The 13,334-nt window shown below is 40.4% G+C and overlaps 1 protein-coding gene across 4 annotated transcripts in view; it reads right to left on the reverse strand.

The window, feature by feature from the left end:
* Positions 1 to 6,110: 6,110 nt before the first annotated feature.
* Positions 6,111 to 13,334, reverse strand: part of LOC117368802 (carcinoembryonic antigen-related cell adhesion molecule 21-like) — a 62,359-nt gene continuing 55,135 nt past the window's right edge. For all 4 annotated transcript variants that reach the window (XR_004541030.1, XM_033962507.1, XM_033962505.1 and 1 more), the window contains exon 7: positions 6,111 to 6,996. Coding sequence is in view for 3 of the 4 variants with exons in the window: in XM_033962507.1 (XP_033818398.1) it covers positions 6,952 to 6,996 (45 nt within the window). In the remaining variant the exon portion in view is untranslated. The remainder of the gene's footprint in view (positions 6,997 to 13,334) is intronic.

Below are 13,334 nucleotides of genomic sequence, written 5' to 3' on the forward strand. Positions count from 1 at the left end.
TGCTTAGAACTGACTACTACAAAATCCAACTGTGTTTTGGACATGGTACTAAGTTAAACAGTCACTCAATTAAGACACCCTATATCTGTACATGCTAGCACCTTTCCTTTTGGTAACTTTCTGCTTTCAATTCTATTTCCTGTAAGTCTCTGTCTTGGTGCAAGCACCAGTGTATGCTGGGCAATAATTAACAGTGGGCAACTCTGCTCGTCTAACACCTTTCTTATATTTTTCCTGCTAAGCTTCTACCTGTTTCGGGTAGTATCCTTTGTGCTCAAAGTAGGGGCATAAATGCGGTATTTATGTTGACAACTCTTGCCTAACACACTAAACCCCCATTTTTCTGCCTATAACAAAAATCTCCCTCCTTCATAAGTGGGAACATTTTGATATCAAAGGTTACACACTTAGATAGAGCCATATACTGTTTAAGGCAATATTAATATATAAGCAAGGCCCAAGTACCATAACAGGCTTCTGCAGCTTCAAATATGGATGCTTTTGAATTTAAAGAACTCGCAGCTATTGTGGAGAAATATTTCGAGAGAAAGGGAAGTCCATATGAAAGTGATTTCCCAAAAAGCACATGGTACGATATTCAAAAACAAATGGTTAATCATTCCAAAGAATTCAGAAAGAAAACAAACAAACGAACGTGCCTTTTCATCCAAGGTATATGTAGGGGACTCAATAGAATGAGACAGGAAAATACTGACCTGGCCACTTTTGCAATCAATTGACTAGGGACTTAATTAATATCTCTATGCTACAAATCCAAATTGTTCAAGCTATGAATTCCTTTATAGCTGTAAATGAACAATTAGAAGAGGCGAAGGCGGAATTGACATATTTAAAGGGACAGATTCATGCTGTATCCTCACAGATTTTGCCCTCTTCACCTTTGGCACCTCCACCATATAAGCCAAGTAGTCAATTTATAGAGAAACAGAACACAGGTTTTGTAGCAGGGCAGAAAAAGTTAAACAGGCCACAGAACCAGAACAAGAAAATCAGATAAACATAGACAAATTTTGCACTAAGAGACTTTGATGATTTTGTTGATTTAAAATGTTTCTTCTTCTTTTTCGTAGCAGCCACAGTTAGAATACACACACAACTATCCCAGACCAGTTTTGACACAGATATATTTTTAATGTAATGTACTCCAAGGATCCTCTTTGTCACTGCAGAGACAGGGATGTTCTATGGAGACATTAGTTTTGTGCCTTTTCTGATTATCAGATGGTTAGGCTATGCATTATTTGTACATATACTTTGCTCATATGTGCACACAAGTATGTCTAGCTATATATTTTTATTTTATTTATTTTTTGTATAACAGTGTGTTAATTTGCAAATTTAAGTTCAGCCCTGAATTCTTGACAGATGGAAGAAACATTTAAAGCCTAAAGGAAATGTGTGTTTCATCTTGTGTGTGCTGTGTGGGCTGTTTTGTCTATTTGTTTTAACTTATGGGATACCCCATGAAACATAACACATTGGTCATTTTTGGAGCTCTTTCCCTCCTTTTTGCCCTAGGTCAGGGGTGGACAACTCTGGTCCTCAAGGGCTAAAATCCAGTCGGGTTTTCAGGATTTCCCCCAATGAATAAGCGGTGTGAGCCTGCTAAGACAGAGGGAAATGCTTGAGTACCTGAATGTAAACTACTTAGACTATAAATGGTATATAAATGTTATAAATTAACAATGTTGCCACACTCAGTAACATGGTTTCTCTCTCACTCTTTATTTTTGGATCAACTCACTGGGGTACAGCTGCTGGGTGGCACCTGGACTTCTTTCAAGCCGGTGGATTCCTCTGTGTGTGTGCAGTCACCATTTCCTTTCAAGTGTGAACCTCATCAGTTTAAAGAGACTGACAGCTCCTGCTAGACTGGTTCATCCCAAGCTCCATGACTGTCTCAGTTTTGAATTAACTCAGGGCTGGACACTTTTGTTTTTACCTGTTCTTTCCACAAAATGTTTCCTGTTCACTGGCTCCCCGGGTACGTGGCAGCCATCTTCCTAAGAACACTTTGCTAAACAGTTCAAGCTATTTACTGAACAATACCTGGTGTAGTCATTCACCACTGTCCTCCATCACTATTAATGGGACACCTATTCCACACCTCTGGTAACTAATGATTCTATGGACATTCCAGACTTTATTTCAAATGAAACATAGAGTATGATGGCAGAAAAGGGTACGATGGCAGAAAAGGGCCGGTGGCCCAACAAGTCTGTCCACTCAAGAACCCTCCCTCCTTTGAGAATCCATCTTTTAAGTATAACTCTGCAGTAACCCCACCCGCTTTCTTCCTCTTGACAAAGATTTCATCGAAACACGGCCTGTGTTGAGGAAGTGAGGAAGTGTGAGGAGATGTCAGAAGATTGGTTGCCTGTTATGGCATTTCACCTCTGCTTGTGAAGACTTTGAAAATGCTCTCTGCCTCTTGGTTTGAGACTTTTTTGATTTATCTAACTTATTATTCTGTTTACTGACAGCAAGTTTGCACTTGCACCTGCACTTTGTGATATGGAGGTTGGATTTGAACTCTAATCTGTTTGGGATGTTGGTTTTCAGATTTTTTCCTTGCTGGATGGCCCACAATCATCTTGCTTGCTTTATTCCTCGTGGACATTGTTCCAGGAAGACTTCGAATTTTCAAGCTAAGTGATTTATGAACTTTTGAACACAGCTATATTCATATATCATTGTATGATTTTTTTTTGTGTGTGTGTGTGGCCTTTTCCAGTTTGGTTTGATAGTGCTTGTTATATGTTATATGTTGTCATATCTTGTCTGGTTTGTTTGTATCGTTTGTATGGTGTTCTGTGTATGCTATTCTATGAAAATTTTGTGATATTTTTGCAAATTTTAAATTAATAAATATGTACAATATTTCTAACTTTGTAATTTGAGTACATTGATCTGATATTATAGTATTTTTCTATGGTATATACCTTTCAGGGATTTCTTTTTCTTATATTAAAGTTCTAGTAACAGTAGGTCCTGCTCCATAGTGTTGGGTCTGGTTGCGCTGTCAGGTGCATCTATTCCCTCTTGGCATGGGGAACGAGACTTTTCACAAGCTTCTGAATTTTACAGACCTCCATGTCTACATTGAACAACTTAAGACAACCTCCAAAGAAGTGAATCATACCATCACTTTTGAAAATGGACAGATTGCACAAATTGTTGAAAATTTGCTACGAGATTCTTGCATCTCTGTCTGAGAACTTTTCTTTGGATATTCGCCTACTGTTTTAATCCACCCTATTGTTATCTTAATTATTGCACAAATTGTGCTATGTATTGTTATTTTATTTATTTAGTTTTCTCTACCGTTCTCCCAGGGGAGCTCAGAACGGTTTACATGCATTTATTCAGGTACTCAAGCAGTTTTCCCTCTCTATCCCAGCGGGCTCACAATCTATCTAAGGTACCTGATTTTCCTAAGCTGCATAATGAAACACATGAACATCTCTTTACAACGCATGTCCTACAAGGTTCCCCTTACCTCCTCTCGTATGGTTTGAATATTTGACCAATTCATCGAAATAGTTGTCCAACTAGCATACATCGGGATTCACGGACATGACTTTCATCCAGGCTGTGTCAATGGAAGTATGTATTTAGCCAGTAACACAAGCAATCTATGTGAGTTTTTGTAGAAGTTACAGCCACAATATTTTATCCTTTGTCAATTGTGCATGGTATATCATCCAAATTCAGTCCAAGTTCTTTGAGAGTAGTGTCAGTGAAGTGTTCTATGTTCTTTGCTATGTGTTTCTCTGGAAAATACTCACATTTATACATTACAAGTTGCAGGACCCAGTTATTCAACCAAAACACAGTGAAATCGCTGTAAGAATCCTTGTTGACATCATCATATCTGTGCAGAACATCACAGCTTTATGGAGAGAACTAGTCGTAATTTGTTTATTGATCTCCACACGGCAGTGTTTCATTTTTTCCCTTACTGTTAAGCGTCCATACAATACATCATCAACCCTTGACTCTATAATTGCTGCCGATTAAAATCATTTGCTGGGCAAACAATTTCAAACCAGAACTCTCAACAACAGAGAACGATAATCCAGCCTCAACAACTAGACACAGTTGTTTTGCCTAGCTGTGACTGTCACAAGCCAGTACAAAACAGTTTTTACCTGCTTTCTCTATTGTACAATAGAAATCACACACTTTTAAGAATAGGTATAGTAGCTATTTACAGAAAAAAACAATATATTACTGTGGCTGCCTGTTCCTTTGTCAGTTGTGCATGGTATATCATCCAAATTCAGTCCAAGTTCTTTGAGAGTAGTGTCAGTGAAGTGTTCTATGTTCTTTGCTATGTGTTTCTCTGGAAAATACTCACATTTATACATTACAAGTTGCAGGACCCAGTTATTCAACCAAAACACAGTGAAATCGCTGTAAGAATCCTTGTTGACATCATCATATCTGTGCAGAACAACACAGCTTTATGGAGAGAACTAGTCGTAATTTGTTTATTGATCTCCACACGGCAGTGTTTCATTTTTTTGAAGGCCGCTTCCCTTACTGTTAAGCGTCCATACAATACATCATCAACCCTTGACTCTATAATTGCTGCCGATTAAAATCATTTGCTGGGCAAACAATTTCAAACCAGAACTCTCAACAACAGAGAAAGATAATCCAGCCTCAACAACTAGACACAGTTGTTTTGCCTAGCTGTGACTGTCACAAGCCAGTACAAAACAGTTTTTACCTGCTTTCTCTATTGTACAATAGAAATCACACACTTTTAAGAATAGGTATAGTAGCTATTTACAGAAAAAAACAATATATTACTGTGGCTGCCTGTGCCTGCATCCTCTTATCCAGGGGTAGGGAACTCCGGTCCTCGAGAGCCGTATTCCAGTCGGGTTTTCAGGATTTCCCCAATGAATATGCATTGAAAGCAGCATGCAAATAGATCTCATGCATATTCATTGGGGAAATCCTAAAAACCCTAATCCTGCTCTAACCTCACAAACTGGGTAGCATTTTACAGTCAGGCTGGGAGCTTTGACAAGGGAAAGACAACTGGGAAACATGTCATCTATTTCTTGTTATCAGTATGTGAAAATTCAGATACCAAGTGCATTAATTTCACTGATAAGGGTTCAATTCCCAGCAAGCACTAACCATTCCCAGCAGGCTTCTAACAACAAGATAAGAGCTTCACTGGTGACAAGTTAGCCAAAGCAACGGGCAACCGAGACAGCTTGTTATGCAATGCTGATACTGCTAGGCTTTCAGGTGAGAGCATCACCTTAATACAGCTAGGCCTAGACTTTTAGGTGATGCTCTACAAATATTTGTACCAGAAATCTTTCTCGCAAACCGATCAATCAGCACTTGCCTGCCTAGTCTAGCGACAGCACATGATCTGTCATATTTTTTTGTCCCATACTGTTTAATTGATCCTTCGTCTGACCTTGACTTAAATAGTAGACAACTCAAACAATTTATACAGGCTGCCCAGCCAAAAATCTGCTCACAATCTGCAGTTTCAACAAATCTGAACATTTTCCAACATTTGCCTTTATCGTCTGCATTTTCTTTCAGAACAGAATCATTTTGAATAGCATTATAAATACTGTCCATTGTTCACAATTGACTGATATTTCACTACTCTTACACACAGGGCTGGACTACCCAGGCCCACCTAATTTCAGTTCAGACCATCAATCAGATTCCTACCTGCAGTCAGTCCAGTCCTGTACAGCCACACTCAGTCACCCTTGGCCTCAGCCACCAGTGCACAGAACCAGTGTTTTGTTTTTACTGGGGAGTGGGGGAGTCTGCATTGGGGTTGGGCTGCACCTGCTCTGTCATCACAGTTTTCTTTCTCCCCACAGGTGCAGCTAAGTTGTGCAGGCATTACCTGTGGCAACTTTGCAGCTCTGCAGTAAATTATCTCCTTGCAGCTGCAAACTGCAGAACTCGGGCCTCCAGCAACAGCACTCCACTCCTCCACTATGGCATTACAGGCTTTGTAGGAGGGCCAAGCCACAAGCATACACTACAGTAACCATCAGGGCCACTATCCTCCAGAAAGCAAGGCAAGTTCAAGGAGGCAGGGAAATAAATATAACTTTATTGTGGATCAGTGGGTTAAGACACTGACCCATGACCCATAAGACCCATCCAAAATTGTTGACCCATTTGACCCATGACTCATTGTCAGCTTTGGGTGGAGGACTCCCACTCAACTTAGAGGGAACAGTGGTCCAAATCGACCAGGGAACTTGTCGTCCAACATTTTTCACCTTCTGGCTTGTTCAAGGACCATCTCCTAGCTAATTTTGCACTAAATTAAGATAATTAATTTTGCACTAAATTAAGATAAATAATGTTTGAACATTGATTATATTTATATAAAAAAAAATTGTATGTCAGTGATAAAAATAAGGGTTGAAGAGATTTATAATATGGAACAATGACGAAGTAGGTACATAATGCTTAGTGGCTATGAGATATTCCCCATATTAAACAGATATTAGTTCACATCCCTGAAAAATATGGATCACTTTCCAATTTATGATTATAAACACACATAGAACTTCCTGCTTATTCTGGTTCCAGTTTAGCCCTAGGTCCAGAGCAGAGTTTTGGTGATAGAGCAAATTATATAATTAAAGTGATTTCCATATCTGCCATTTCAGCAGAAAAGACCAGCAAATTCAAAGGCGTCTTAGCTGCTTCCCTTTAGAGTAACTCTTATCACATCCTTAGGCAGTTTTTTTCCTTCCATAGGAAGAGCTAAATACTGGAGGCCATCAAAGTAGGTGAGACTGGAAGTGGTGTAACTAGAGGTGGAGGAGGCTAGTGCTGCTTTCACTGGAGGAAGTCAGTGTTGGAGTCATCAGAAGAGGAGCAGGATACTAATGCTGAGGTCACCAGAAGTAGATGTCAACTTCATTTCAGAGTCCTGTACAGCGCTACATCTCTGACCTGTAGATCCTAGGAATAAGACATAAGAAATAGCTGTTGATAGAAATCCTAACAATCCACATGCTGTGTATAGACACTCAAATTATACTGCATATAAGAGAAAGAAGCAAAAGGTTTCAAAAAAAGAAATAAATAATATCTCTGGATTTAATATATATCATTATTATATGAAAACAACAATAAGGTGATCAATTTAGTACTATGAATTGTACTGAGAGAAGAAAAACAGATGGGAGCTCATCCTAAATTTTTTACATGTTAAAGTCCAGTTGTAGTTGATTTACCCATATGAAATCACTAATTTATATTTGTGGTACTATTGACCACATCTTTTCATTTAGGAATTCTTTTAATAAAGTGTGGAGAGATTTTGCACTTACCCTCTCCCCTCCCAGATTGTATGTCACCCAAAATGGGCCACACTTCCAAGATGTACATGCAAATCAATTGGCTGATGAGCTATTAACCATCAATAATTGAGTGCCAGCAGTCATTTATTGATGTTAATTGGTACTCATTAAAAATTGCACATGCATCTGGATGCACACTACTCTGCAAGGTAGGGTGCCTAAGTCCCATAATGCATATCCCAAAAGGGGACATGGCCATGGGAAGGGCATGGGCATGTCAGGGTTGTTCCAAAAAGTTACATGCATACGTAGTTACAAAATACTGGATAAGTGTACCTATCTGACAGTTCTCTGTAAGAATCAAAAATTCTCCTGTTCCATCCCCAGTCACATAATCAGTGTTCCCCAGGTAGGTTGTGTGGATGTGTATTTACTGCCAAACCCACAGGCTTCCCTGATATTTGTGCATCAGTTAGCCAGTCAATGAGCAAAACATCTAAAAAATGTTCTGCAACACAGGGGTCCTTCTTTAAAATATGGACAATCTGAATGGTGTTCATATATGGTCAAAAAGAACATAGAAACATTAAGGCAGATAAAGGCCAAATGGACCATCCATTCTGCCCATCCACAACATCCATTATCTCCTCCTCTTCCTAAGAATAGAAACAAACATACTACGGCCATAATGCTTCTATGCTTCTAACATTCCTTCTATAATTAATTTCTATCACATTGTTGAAAACCCTATACACAACCATGTTCACAGTATATGGTAAAGATCTAGCAAAATGTATTTCAGCTACAGGTTACCAGCAAGTAGTGATCTGTGGAACTCCTCATGATTAATCAGCAACACTTTATCTTTCAGATGTTTGCCAGTTGTTTGCACAAGTTGCATATATATTCTCTCACACAATTTCCATTTTCACAGTTGGGTTGAAGAGGTTTCCCGGGTACTTGTTCACTATCCACATACAAGGGGGTGCTGAAAAGTTCTCAACCCAACAATCAACTTCCTGAGCATTATTTTGCCATTGAGCATTATTTTGCCACTGTGGCAGAAAAGAATGTTATCTTATTTCATTAAGTACCAATATGCAGAAATGAAATTCTGCATTTTGAACTTGCTTCAGATCATTGATTGAACCATATCCATGTCATTCTCTTCTTAGTTGGGCTGAGAACTTTTCAGCACCCCTTTGTACAGAGCAATTAAATGAATATAATATTAAAAACTGAATGGGTTTTTAGCATAATTACCACTGAAAGCATTGTTATTCACAAACCCCAGTACAATGAGCTTTGGTAACTAACCCAAACAGAGATTTTCCAGGTTAGTCACACATGCACTGGTTGGTATGCCAAACCTTCAACCCCACGTGGTCTATTGCAGGGGTAGGGAACTCTGGTCCTCGAGAGCCATATTTCAGTCAGGTTTTCAGGATTTCCCCAATGAATATGCATGAGATCTATTTTCATGCATTGCTTTCAATGCATATTCATTGGGGAAATCCTGAAAACCTGACTGGAATATGGCTCTCGAGGACCGGAGTTCCCTACCCCTGGTCTATTGCATACTTGGCGTTAGCTTTCAGTAGAGCTTCATCATGTCCCAAGAGCACTCCAGGGAATACTTTAACTCTCTTTACAATGAGGGCTGTGCTTAGGATATGGAGTTTATAATTTTGGTCAATGTCGCCTCATAAAACAGAAGGAGTTTTTGTTATGAGTCAATTTAATTTTGATATCCAAACCAAACAGCTTAAAAAAAAAAAAAATAGATTACTGTGTAAATGCTCCAACAGCTCCACCTTGTGACTAGATGTTGTAAAGTGGGCCCTATCAGTAAAGCCAACATTGTGAGCTCCTATATCTCTCACATCATGATGTCCAGCTGTAACTTTATAAAACAAGACCACTTGTAAAATGTGATTTGAGGGTTCCTTCACCATAATTGAGGAGCAGTTTTATGAGTACTCTGTAGGGGTAACAGTTGTTGTTCTGGCTAATCAGTTTGTCTTCCAGGGTGACATCCAATTGGCTAAAAATAGATGGAATCGGGTAGTTCATCAGTGCTGCTTTGGCTGCCACATCTATGTCTGAACCGTCTCTCTCACTGCATTTTTCATACACATTTATCATTCTCATTCTCTTTACTAGCTTTCTCTTTTTTTTCTCTCTCTCCCTTTCTTCTTTTCCTTCCTTGGTCTATGAGGGACTTTTTCTTCTTTACTATCCTCCCTTTCCCTTTTTTTCCTCAGATAGTCTTTCCTTCCCACTGACTGTACTTTTTTCCTCTCCTCTTTTTTCTTTTCTTTTCTTTCCCTTTCCCCACTTGCCTTCTTTTCCTCCTTTTACTACCTTCCCTTGTTTTGTACCATGACTGTACAATCTTGAATATTGTATTGTATTGTATTTTCCATTATCATTATTCCTGGATATACTCTTCGCTATCTAGTTTTCTGATTGTCCTTTATTGTTATTATATTACTTGTACACCTTTTTCCTTTTTGTATCATACAAAAATTCAATAAATTTTCAAGTAAAAAACAAAAAACATTCTTCAGAGCCATGAAGGGCCATTTTCAATAGGGCATCTACGTCCAGATCGGCACATCCAATATCTAGAGGCCATAATCAAAAAGACATCCAAAAGGATCAGGATGCATAGATTATGGTACAGCTATATATCTGAAATATTGCTGTCTGCAGACCATTCTGCTAGACGTCCAGAGTTTTCATTTATCATACCCCTAATACATCTAAGTTCAATTATATGACTTGCAAGACGTCTACAGTAGATGTTCAATTACTTTTCCTACCTAATGTCCCTGATGACATCAAAACATTACCGCAGTAGTAACTGGCGTCCTACACATCTATATATAGTTCTACACATGGAATGACAATTCTTCGTTGGCAGAGCAAAAAAATTGTGGTAGGAGAGAGCGGTGGTTGTAGTTAAATAGCATTAAAAAAAGAAAGATAGAGTGACAACGAGAGAGACTGTGAGAGATATAGTGAGAGCAAGAGACAGAGGGTATGAAAGGGTGTGATAGAGAGAGTAACTCCAAGAGTGTGTGAGCAAGAGAGTGAGACAGTGTGTGTGTGTGTGAGTGAGTGACTGTGTGAGTTAAAGAGTATTTGATGGGGGAAAGAAGGGAGCCCAAGTACTACCTGAGGGATATAGAAACTCTTGTGGAGCAGTGCCTCTGGTATAGGAAGCACCTATTTTAATAGCATGAGCAGAGGCCCGCCATTGAGTATCCCTGAGGGCCTGAAGAGTCATCCAAAGCATCCTCCAAAGGTGAGTGTCAGCCAGTGGCCTCCACTATCTAAACCCTAGACACAGGCAGCCTATGCTACTTAGGACCTCAGGAGCTGTCAGGGGCCCACATAATACCAGTTTCCTCCTAATATGAGGGGCCTCCAATGATGTAAGCCACCACTAGCCAGCCCCCCCCCCCCCCCTCAACCCTCCCTGCAAGCAGCCTATCACTATTTGTCTAAGGTCACGTGTGGAGCATTTCACAGCATCTCCTTAATTCAAAAAGGACAAATTCCGAAAACCACCTGTTTGATCTAGATCACCAATATTGCACAGGATTAAATAATTATTGCTAATATATAGATAAATGAATCATCAGAATATTAATGATAAATATTGTATTATGTGCTCAGTGCCCTCATAAACCTGCATACTTTGGATTGCAGGAGTCAATGGAAATCATCAAGGCACATTATCGTGTTCCCATAGCACCACCACCAAATCTTAAAGCCAAATATTTCATACATCTTTTAAGGTGGGCTCCCCAATGTTAAATTCCAAACAATCCTGCCCATCCAAAACACCTTTACTGATCATGTATGTAAAACCAAGAAGGCCCATCATCTGACCCCATTCTCCATCAACTTGTGTCTTGTAGATGCTTTAGAGTCCACAGGGACCTAGAATCCCTAAGGCGCTGATATAGGCAGATGCAGCGTGACAACCCACCCCTCATCCAGAACATAAGATGGCACCTCAGAGATCAACGTAAGTATTACACACACAGTAATCCTACAACTGCCCCGGTCCCCTATCATGTCCTAGATGCAATGCTCCTACCTCTTCTCTGCACCTACAACCCCCAGGACCTCAATGAAATGACATGGGAATGATTGTGGGAAGGAGGAAGGCATATATCTACCACCAGTCCCCATCAGTTTCAAAGGATCAGTTCCCACACACTCATATATAGTTCATTGCTGCAGCTGGTGAAAAGAAATTAACACAGTTACTACCTGTGGTCCCTGTAATTTCCCTGGTGTCCACCGGGGGAGACCAAGAGAGGCCCAGGTGAGATCAGGCTCAGCTAGGTCAGGGTGTGGCTCTCACACTGAAAAGCCTGCAGATTTTGCTCCTCTGTTACAGAGGCTAGGGAAGAGAGCCAGGACTCTCCCTAAGGAGAAGTTTCCCAGCTTTGACCATGGTGATGCCATAGACCCTATGGAAATAGAGGAACCTGGTGCCTCTCCAGAGTTGGCAGCACAAGTCCAAGAGGAAACAATGGAGTTACAGGAGTTAATTCCAGGAGAGCTGTTCCAGGAGCTTGAATTGATGGACATGAGTCTAGCTGCCAAGCACTAATTAATGCAGGACTGAGTTTGGGACATTGTTTTTGGAAATGACTGTGTCTTGCTGCATTGGCTTTGTTTTCTTTGGTTCATAGACAAAACTGCGGAAGACAAAGGCGCGCGCTGACAACTGAGCGCAAGACGGAGGCGCGCGCTGAAGAAAATGACAGTTTTTAGGGGCTCCGACGGGGGGTTTTGTTGGGGAGCCCCCCCACTTTACTTAATACAGATCGCGGCGGCATTGTGGGTGGTTTGGGGAGTTGTAACCCCCCTCATTATACTGTAAACTTAACTTTTTCCCTGTTTTTAGTGAAAAAGTGAAGTTTTCAGTAAAATGTGGGGGGTTACAACCCCCAAACCCCCCACAACGCCCCAACAACGTGGCGTGATCTGTATAAAGTAAAGTGGGGGGGTTTCCCCCCACACACACCCCCGTTGGAGCCCCTAAAATCAGTTATTTTCTTCGGCGCGCACCTCCGCGCTGCACTCAGTTGTCGGCGCGCACCTTTGTCTTCCGCGGTTTTGACCTGACACCGTTTTCTTTTGGTGATATTTTGTGCAGTTCACTAACTGACTGAACTGCTTTGGCACTCCAGTCAAGTACCCTGTGTTTGGAAAACCCACAATTGTTTTGAACTTGGTGTGGGGGTGGGGCACCAGTTTGTGCCCTAAAGTAAAGAAAAGGACTGAGGAGGGGGGGGGTTCTCTTTCATTATCATTGGAACACTGCAGTTTCCTGGCTGTAAAGGATTTTGTTTTTGCTTTTGCTTTGCAGTCAGAGTTTATTAGGAAGCTGGGTTTTGCCTAAGTAGGAAGAAGTTTGCTACAATCCTGGGCGGGAATTTTAAAGCAGTTTGAAAAGCTTTTTGGAAAGGCAAACTTGTGGCAAACTCCTTGGCCTCAGTGCTGCTTGCTAACAGCTGGAGGCTTCCTTGCTTTTGTTTTGATAAATATTTAAATGTTTGGACTGCTACAGCTTAGCAGCTGGACTTACCTGTAACTTGCGTTGGGTAGGCTAGGGAAAATAACTTTTTTGGGGAAAAAAAGAAACTGTTTAAGAGAAAAAGTAAAGTTTTGTTGAGCTTGAAAATCCTGAAAGCTACACAAGAATTTTTCCTGGTGTTTATTTTTACTGAACTTGAGCAGACTGAAGTGTCTTAACACATCTTGAACATTAATACTACTATATTGAATATTTGCTTGCAACCAAAATTTTGTGGGTTTTGTCTTTTGTTTTTCCTCAAACCCTACAGGGCTAATCCCTTACTGAGTAGCGCGTCTAGGTCAGTTTTGCTGTGACCAGCAGGGGCACTGTTTGCTCCGTGGAGACCCCGGTGGTTACAATGTTCATCAAGTCGCTAAGACTCGAACACGAGA

This window comes from Geotrypetes seraphini, chromosome 11 (genome assembly GCF_902459505.1).
Source record: "Geotrypetes seraphini chromosome 11, aGeoSer1.1, whole genome shotgun sequence".
Lineage (NCBI taxonomy): Eukaryota > Metazoa > Chordata > Amphibia > Gymnophiona > Dermophiidae > Geotrypetes > Geotrypetes seraphini.